Raw genomic sequence first — 9,988 nt, 5'->3', positions numbered from 1 at the left:
AGCCAATCACAGGCCAAGCACAGGCTGCAGCCAATCACAGGCTGCAGCGGTCTCATGGACTGCGGCGTCATCCTGGGAGGTGGGGCCGGATGACAAGAGAGGGACGCGTCACCAAGGCAACGGCCGGGAGCCCGGACTGGGGGAAGCAGGAAGTTCTTGGTAAGTATGAAAGTCTTTTTTTATTCACAGGTTGGTGTATATTGTGTTCGGCATTCACTGTCGAGGGTGCTGAAAGAGTTACTGCCGATCAGTTAGCTCTTTCAGCACCTTGGACAGTGACGGGCGTCGACTAGCCTCATCTCTATGATGGCGGCTGCGCGAAAATCACGCAGCCGCGCATCATACACGGATGACACACGGAGCTGCGAAGTGCCTTTTGCGCGCGCAAAACGCAGCGTTTTTTGCGCGCGCAAAACGCACACGCTCGTGTAAATGAGGCCTTATACCTGTCAGTTTCACACTGACAGACAGCCCATGGCAGGGCCTTATAGTCTTCCATAGATGGCAGACCAGGAGGCCCCATCAGCACCTCATGATCGCATCGTGGGGGCACCAATTGTGTTCTAAACGCTAACATGCAGCAGTCGCCACTGTGATTCGTTGCTTGGGAATGAGCTGTGGTGTCGCTGGGTTAAAGCTTGACGTACCATTACTGCGCTGAGTGCGAATGATGTGCTCTGCTCCATGTAATAATACTGAGCTGAGCAGTAAAGTGTTAGGGTATGTTCACACGGCCTATTTTCGGGCCGTAAACCCCCGAAAATCGGCCGAAAAATCGGAAGCAGAACGCTTCCAAACATCTGCCCATTGATTTCAATGGGAAAACGGCGTTCTGTTCCGACGGAGCGTTTTTCGCGGCTTTTTTTACGCTTAAAAAAACCACCGTGAAAAATAAGTGCAGGTCACTTCTTGGGATGTTTTTGGAGCCGTTTTTTATTGACTCTAAGGCTATGCTCAGACAGAGTTTTTTGCAGACGGAATTTCTGCCTCAAAATTCCGTTTGGAAGTTTGAGTCAGATTTTCCTCTCCCTGCACGCCGATTTTCGTTGCGTTTTTCACCCGCGGCCATTGAACGCGGCAGGCATAAAATGCCGCGAAGTACGCTTTCTCTGGCTCCCATTGATGTCAATGGGAGGTCAGAGGCGTAAACGCCCGAAGATAGGGCATGTCCCTTCTGTCTCCTGCGAAACAGTTTTACCGCTCGCGGGAAAAAGACGCCTCCGCCTCCCATTGAAATCAATAAGAGGCATTTTCAGGCTGTTTTTGACGAGTTTTGCGACGTGGTTCCCGCATCAAAAAACTCAGTGTGAACATAGCCTAACGAAAAAAGCTCCAAAAACGGCCGTAAAAAAACGCTGCGAAAAACACTGCGAAAATCGCGAGTGACTTAAAAAACGTCTGAAAATCAGGAGCTGATTTCCCTTGGAAGCAGCTCCGTATTGTGAGACGTTTTTGAGTTTGCGTGTGAACATACCCTTAAATTCTATAGTAAAATATAAAAATGCACTACACACAACTGTGTTTTGATTTGTGGTATTTATGAGGCAATTTTGTGGTTAGGGGCATATTTTTCAGGCGGTTTTCCATATGGTTCTCTATAGGACCTCGAAAACGGCAGAAAGAAAGCATGTACGCAATGACACCAAATGAAAACACCACCAAAAACACCACTAAAAACGCCCTAAAATATGCATGTCGCATTCTTATTAAAGCTAGCGTTTTTAGAAGGTTTTTTTTTTGCAGTTTAAAGCGTCTGAAAAATTGTGTGTGTGAAGGCGGCCTTAGCGTGTAAAAAGGCAACACCTGCAGTTTCACTTAGGGTCCATTCACACATTGCGGTTTAGATGCGATTAGAACCACATAAAAGAAACGCATCTGAAAACTTCATGCCTTTTTACCGTGATTTGGTGCATTTTTATATGCGCCTTTTACCACAACCGTTTTTAAAATGAACCAAATAGTGGTAGAAACATATGCAGTTTTGAGATACAGTTTTTTTATGCGGTTCTATCCGCACCTGAACCGCAATGTGTGAATGGACCCTACTAGGGAATCTGTCAGAATATTTTGGCCTTCCCAACTGGAACAACCATTTGGTACGTCTATTGAAAGCATGTCCTTTCCTTTCCTTCCTATTACATTGTTTGCTGAGATATGTCTTTATTGCAATATGCAAATTAAGTTGGAAGTGCCGCTTGGGCGGTCCGATTCCCTGCAAGTGCTCTTGTTCTTGGGATCTAAGCCAGCCCAACACTTCCTCTGTCTCATCATTGACCTCGTCAAGCTATGCAAACGTCACAGTTCGAGACTTCAATGCTTTGAAAAGACCTACTAAACACTGGTACAAGTAGGTCAAATTGATCTGACGGATTCCCGTTAGGGCACGTTCAGACGTGGCGGAATTGCTGTGGAATTCCGCTGCGGACAGTCCACAGTGGAAATCCGCAGCAGACAGTTTGTCCATTGGTTTCCACACCTTTTTAGTTATGTTCGTGCAGACGTTGCGGAAAACTCTGCTGCGGACCATAGGCTGCGGTGCAGAATTTTCTGTCCGCAGCATACACTGTCTTTTGCGGACTTGATGCGTACTTGTTGCGGAATTTCTCCATTGACTTCAATGGAGTTTCAAAATCACGCAATGAAATCCGCAGATGTAATGTGTGTTGCGTTGCGGATTGCTTTCAGGAACAGGATATTTCATCATTCTGGTTGGACCTATGTGTGTCGAGGTCTATAGCCAGACTGAGATGGAATGTTTGAAAGAGAGCAGGATGTACTCTTCACCTGAATCCGCAACAACAAATCCGCAGCATTTTACTTAGTATTTTAGCCAAATCCACAACGGAATCTGCAACACAGATTATGTGCGGCATTGATGCGGACAGTGTCTGCAGAATTCCGCCTCGTCTGAACATGCCCTTAAAGTAACTTAAAACATACATTTTGTATCAAATCTGTCTAAGAGAAAAAGAGTTCAGTTTTTATTCTCTAAATTGCAAAAACAACAACAAGTGGGAACTTTATTATGATCATCTTTAGTATATTTTTACTTATGTCTTTTGCGGACCAATTTTCCTCTAAATATGGTTGAAGAGAGGTTGCTAAGTTATGGGAATCAAGAAGTATTTAGTATTAGTACTTTGAATTTAGTATGAATTCACTCATATAGCATCTTGAAAGAACGGCCGCACCAGAGCCACAGGCATAGGGAGAGGCCACATGACATGGTAAATGGGAAGGAGAGTAGCCGAGGGACACAAAGTTTGGTTAGACGGCGCTCTGCTTTGAGCGCCAGTCTAACCAGAAGGAACAAGCTGAGCAGTTGCCCCGCCCTCCCTCCGTTCATTTTTTTGTGCTTGTTTTAATTTTGATATTCTGATAGTTTGTTGGGGGGGGGGGGGTTGTTTTAGTTTTTCTTTTGTTTATTATTGTGTGCTTTACTCTGGTTTTAGTATGGTGTCATGGCAGTTTTAGCGGGTTTGGGGGTCCTTGAAGTTGGTTACATTTAGTGGGGAGGGATTCATAGTAGGAATGGTCCCTCCCAAATTATGATTATGGGTGATCTGTCTTATTTGGGCTCCTGCTGGGTGGGGTCCCAAAAAGTAAATACATTTGAAGTCTAGCCATCTGTGGTTGGTGAGATTGTGTTTTGCACGGCTGTGGTAAAAAATTGAAGTTTACGGGCAGATTAGTGCCAGATCCTCTTATCTCAGCTTCAAGGACCTCCTTCCCAATTTTCCGTAGGTGTGAATAGTTTCACGCGAATGAGGTTAGAATGGGCTTGCGTGAAAAGGTTAAAATTGTGGTTATTTTATTTTGTATATTTATTGGTATGTTATTTATTTACTGCTGTAGCCAATTTAATCCAAGTGAAAGTCTCTGTGTTTTATTGGGCTAATTAGGGTGTTAATGTAAGTCTGAGACAAAAGGGGGTGGTAATTGGTACAGTAGCAAAGAAAAGGTAAGACAGAACCGAACTCTATTGTCCCTCGTCAAGGCAGAGTTATTTCACAGCTACAGTCAATTACATAGATTAATAAAGACTGATATAAAGCTGCATGTGGTGTTCTTGGTCCTTCAAAATAATGGGTATTTTGATCTATGAGCTATTCTTGTTTTTCACTTTGTGGTTATGAATCTTTACTGGTATTATTTCCTTGTTGTTTTTTACCAACATACATAGCTCTTTATTGACATTTCATCTACAGTAAATGTTGTCCGACGCATGACAGGTCACAAACACAAACATGTTAGATCCTGCTGTTATTATAGTTTAAAGGTAGGTCTCTTACTAGTTCGTAGCATTATTGAAAAACTACCTTTGCAGAAAGAGATTAATTATCAAGTAAAGAGACACAATCCTAGAGGGTTCATACACACAGGGCAGTAGTGGGGGGCACATAGCTATCCCAGTACTGCGTCACAAATTGCTGCTTCTAATAAAGAAGCCGTTATAGTAAACTTTCTCTATAGTATAGTTGTATTTGACATCAATACGAAAAACCTAAAAAAAAAATACCAAGAAAATGCTGCATGTCCTGAAAAACATTTTGTTCTGAAAATGTATGAATGAAATATAAAAAAACCCACAATACAGTGCCTGTCATAACAATTCATAATAAAGCACTGATAGAATTCTATGGTTGCAACCTGTACCTGCACTGTGTGTTTTCCATTTTATACGGCGGAACACCTAGGTTTTTTTCTCTTGGTTTTTCTGTGAGAATCAGCAAGAAAAAAAATGGTGGTATGCTCCTTCACATGCCGTATAACAGGGATTCTTACATTGCTTTTACTGAAGAAATAGTCCAGGCACGTATCACTGCCCTGTGTCCTGCAGAGAACTTATAAATAGATTCTATAGTGTCAGGACTTGTCCACATGCTGTGGAATTGCCACGTTTTTTCCGGCCAGAATTTTGGCTGGAAAAAACGCACCAGAATACAGTAGCAGCATAGTGGATGAGATTTAACAAATCTTATCCACGCGCTGCGTAAAAATTCTGTGCAGAAATGTACTTGCTGTGCGTAATTTTCGGACCACAGCATGTCAATTCCTGCTGCGGAGAGTGTCTAGAATTGCTGCATTTTTCAGAGGAGATGTCTCCATCTCCTAACATTGTGAAAAACGCCGCAATTTCCGCACCATCTTCTCCTGTAAAAACGGAAAGTCTCTGACTTTCAACGGAATTGCTGCAGAAATTTTCTGCAGCATTTCCGTTGTGTGTGGACAAGCCCTTAGATTATGATCTTCCTATGTACTTATAATCCATATAAATACAAACAATACCTTGAAACATTCTAAATTTCTGAAACCTTGAGAACATTATTCTTGTACTACATAACTTTTCATGTGTTTTAAGTAGCTTTTCATTGCTTATTTGTAAGTTGAATTGAGAAACCAATTCACAAGAACATGCACAACATACAGTCTCTAAGCCTTTATTTTTGACATATATTTCTGTCTGCATATGTGAACATAGCCTAAAGGACGTAAGACTTTAACATAAGCTCTGATCTGCAGAGCAGTTTGAATTGCAGTAGTGAATCCTGTGAGTAATGTGCGAAAGGTCAAGGCTACGCTCTAGAAATCATCTCCTGTATTGTATAGATTCATCTGGTGCAACTGACTTAAATCACTGTAGCCCCTGCACTCCGACAGCCAGGTATACTTAACAGTAATATAAATACCTGAACTATACTTCACACTCATTGGCCATAGTTTGCTAAATTCCCCCCTCAATTGGCTAAGACTACCTGTCACTAAATCATTATCCAGCCCCTCGTCAACTCCTCCCTTTCCAGGTAGAGGAAAGAAACCTTACACAACACCTTAATCCTTTAATTTCCACCCAAGGATCTAACTAAGGCAAATCCACCCATTCTCAAAATCTTTATATTATATCTCAATATATAGGGTCCAAATATGACCCTGCAAACTAGATCTAGCGAAAGTGCTGTGTATTCCCAGCTAAAACCAGTGAATCTGTCTGGTGAAGGTGTGGAAGACAATGCTGTTTTCGAGGATACCAAACCTGCTATAAGGATGCTAGAAACCCAACCTGAGCTCAGTGAGGTGAGAGGAAGTGAAACATAGAACTGCTGAACTATTTCTTCTTTACTATTAGACTTCTTTTTTTACTTGCTGCTGAAATCCCTCTGACCGCTATCTTTTTCCTTTATCGCTTTCTCTCTATTTTGATTTAGTTTCACTTTTATTTAATGATTTCTAATAAAATATATCAAAAAATGTCAACTGTCCACATTTTAATGTGTATATTTCTAGCAATTTACACGGAATCCCTAAAATATCCATGTGGTTGTGATTATAATGTATGTATTTTCTCATTTGAGTACATGTAAGAGATATACACGTATGCACAGTATTCCGAAAAGTTTGTTGGACATGTCGGAAAGCCATTTCTATGAAACAATGTTTAAACAGAGAGCGATCCATGATAACTAAATTGTCTGAAAAATATTTACAGGAGTTTACGCTTTTATAAGAGAAGGTGTATATTTAGAAGTATTTTGTATAGAGAAATACGGTGTACTTTATGGCAAATTTGGCATTATAAAAGGGAGTGGTATATAGAGGAATTATTTTATATGATAAATCATTTTCATTGACATGCACTCATTGTATTACACATGGTGCCTAATCCATGTGCCTAAGGCAGGAATCACAATGTACAGATTCCTTTTATACAATAAATGCCTGAGGACAAGATAATGCATTTTTATCAGGGAGTGGAGACAAAAGCAGCATCTCTACAAGATAGTACTACCTGTTCAACAAGATTCTTCATGCTCATTTAACAGTATATACTTTTTGGTGATATATACATGAAAAGCTATTCAATTATTTTAACTAATTAGGACAATTAATTCAGGGGAATAGTTACAGTATTTGTCACCAAAGATTTTTTTCTGGGGTAAAAATATAATGGGATTTACCCTAGCCATATTTTTAACACCCGTAACAAAAATATACAGGTGGAATATATTGTGTTCTATCACTGAAAATATGTCTTCTGACTATGGGTTTCTTAAGAATGCTAGGAAAATGATAATGTGAAGGAAGAAAGAAAAATAAATATAAAAGTATAAAAAAACACACGTTGTACAAATGTAGAAGATATGGGTTAGCCTACACATACACAAACATATATACTGAAAACACGCAGCAAATAACTATATAATTACACTATATATTGTATCTGTGTGATCCGCATAGTGGCAACACATACTTCAAGTACATAGTACCTACGTTTGAGACACTCCTGTCTTTTAGACCGTTTGCAGTCCCAGGTGTGCAAGAGGGCACGCACACAGGAGTGGCCAGTTAATCATTAAACCTATTCCTATTGTAATATCACAATTTTACCTCATTCCTTATTGAAGATAAGAATTATTGCAGTTACGTGTCCGTGTAGAAACATGAAGACAATTTTTAAAAACACGTTCAAATATAAAAAGCGTGACTACGTGCCTATGAAATGGTGCTTAGGTAATAGAATGGAAGAAATTGAAATAGTTCTGAAAACGTACATGTGTGAACCAGTAATGGCCCGAAGGGATGTCTAGGAAAGGTCTTCAAAATTACACACTGTCCCGTTCAACTTTTTGCAATATTATTGTAATATTATTATTTAAAAACCTTATTCATTAAGGGAATGAGTAGCTTGTTTTTACCAAGAAAGACCAGGGAAGATTTTTAGGAGGAAAAATGCAGGGGTGACCTAATAACTGTGTATTAACATGTATCGGGACCATGACAGACTTTTAGGCTGCCTGTACACATAGGGGATTTTACGCTGTTTGTACGACCAACAACAGGGCGGGAAAAACATGAATTGATGTGGCAGTTCATAGTCACAATTTTCAAGCATTGTTTCATGCTTCTGCACTTAAAAACTCTGCTCATGGTTTTTACATGTAATTTGCAGTGCTAGAGAGAAGTCAATGAGGAAAACCAGGGCAAAAATGTTGAAAAACCAAGACCAATAGGGCATTTTTAGGTTTTTAAAAATCACACTGCAAACACAGAATTTTTTAGAATGCCATTTACTACGATGTAGAATCTGGCTACTTCAGTCATGGCAGCATGTGGATACAGCCTTAGGGCTAATGTATACGGCCATATTACAGAGCAAAGTCTCTATTCACATCTATATCTTGGAGGCATAAGTCGAAAGTAATTCCTAACATAGACCTCTGACGTATGCCTCTAAATTCATGAGAATCCATGAAATAATTTTTTTTTCATTGCATGCTTTATTATCAGGGTATTCGCCTCTATAATATGGCATTCAATAGAACATTCCACAATCTTAAACCTCCGTGTGCCTCTGTACGGTCCCAAAGCAGTTTATGGATGACGTATCATGGATCCGTACAACATGCATGAGCCCTTATGTATCTTGTTTTTGGAGGCAATTCTGTTTTTAGCTGACAAAAAAAAGAAACGCAAAAACCACCAAAATTCCATTGTATGAACAAGGCATTTGTTTGCTTTGCTAAGTGTAATTGATCCAGGGTTTATTTTTGATGTCATATTTGGATCAAGGCTATGTTGACATGTACTGGTAGTGGCATGAAACAAAGTGTGGAGAAATGTAGTTTAACTGCATTTTTTTTTCTAAAGAAACTGTTCTAGAGAATGCTGGTGTGGAAAACTGTGAGTATAGAAAAAAAAAAAGTATAAAAAGGTACAGTGCCTTTTTATTCTTACTTCCACTTTGGTGGAAAAAAAAATCCATCAATTAGAGTGTGTAAAATTGGCCCCACGGGTTGGATACGCTGCATAAAAACTGTGCAGTGTATCTGACATGGAACCCGCACTACATTTCGGCCGGAATATCCGCGGCACCGCAGCACCGAGAGAAAAAAAAATGTCCATACTTACCCCTTCCCTCTTCTCTGCGTGTAGTCCGACCTCCTAACATTGCAGGCCATGTTACGCTGCAGCCTGTGATTGCAGCCTGTTTACACTGTGTTTTTTTCCCGCAGCGTGGGCATGAGATTTTCTAAATCTCATCCACTTTGCTGCCACTGTTAGGGCACATTCAGACGTGGCGGAATTGTTGTGGAATTCCGCTGCGGACAGTCCGCACTGGAAATCCGCAGCAGACAGTCTGTCCATTGGTTTCCACACCTTTTTAGTTATCATCGTGCAGACGTTGCGGACATGTCCGATGTGGACCATAGGCTGTGCAGCATACACTGGCTGTTGCGGACTTGATGCGTACTTGTGGCGGAATTTCTCCATTGACTTCAATGGAGTTGCAAAATTACGCAATGGAATCCGCAGATGTTGTGTGTTGCGTTGCGGATTGCTTTTGCGAACAGGATATTTCATCATTCTGGCTGGACCTATGTGTTTCGAGGTCTATAGCCAGACTGAGATGGAATGTTTTAAAAGAGAGCAGGATGTACTCTTCACCTGAATCCGCAACGACTAATCCGCAGCATTTTACTTCACATTTTAGGTAAAGGCGCAACGGAGTCTGCAATGCAGATTATGTGCGGCATTGATGCGGTCAGTGTCTGCAGAAATACGCCACGTCTGAACATGCCCTAAATGCTGCAGAATTTCCGCACAGAATTCCGTTGCAGAAATTCTGCAGCGTTTACACTACGTGGGAACGCAGAAGGGTTGTGGGTCGGTTTTAACATAATTTCAAACTGGCAGGTTTTGGTTTTACCTTTCTCTAGATCTAGTGAACAGAACAGCATTTCTTATTTCACACTTTTCTATATAATTGGTAAATCATTAATTCATACTTAAAACCGATTCACATATTCCAAAGCAAAACTCAATTTTTGTTAAATATATCTGCATATTTAAAGAGTTGAAATTCCTTACATATACTTTGCTTTATTTATATTGTGCTGCTTTTAAAAAGTTATCTACATATGTCCTAATAAAGCAAATGGATAGGGGGTGTCTAAAACAGAAAACCCCTTTAATTATATGATGTCCCAAA

At 40.4% G+C, this 9,988-nt stretch overlaps 1 protein-coding gene across 1 annotated transcript in view; it reads left to right on the top strand.

The window, feature by feature from the left end:
- The first annotated feature begins 5,925 nt into the window (after positions 1–5,925).
- Positions 5,926–9,988, top strand: part of LOC142658658 (Krueppel-like factor 5) — an 88,934-nt gene continuing 84,871 nt past the window's right edge. The window contains exon 1 of the mRNA XM_075834250.1: positions 5,926–6,075. Coding sequence (XP_075690365.1) covers positions 5,926–6,075 — 150 coding nt within the window. The remainder of the gene's footprint in view (positions 6,076–9,988) is intronic.

Source organism: Rhinoderma darwinii, chromosome 8 (genome assembly GCF_050947455.1).
Source record: "Rhinoderma darwinii isolate aRhiDar2 chromosome 8, aRhiDar2.hap1, whole genome shotgun sequence".
In the NCBI taxonomy this organism is placed as follows: Eukaryota; Metazoa; Chordata; class Amphibia; order Anura; family Rhinodermatidae; genus Rhinoderma; species Rhinoderma darwinii.
The sequence above is the reverse complement of the archived record's forward strand: the minus strand, read 5'-3'. Positions and strand labels throughout refer to the sequence as shown.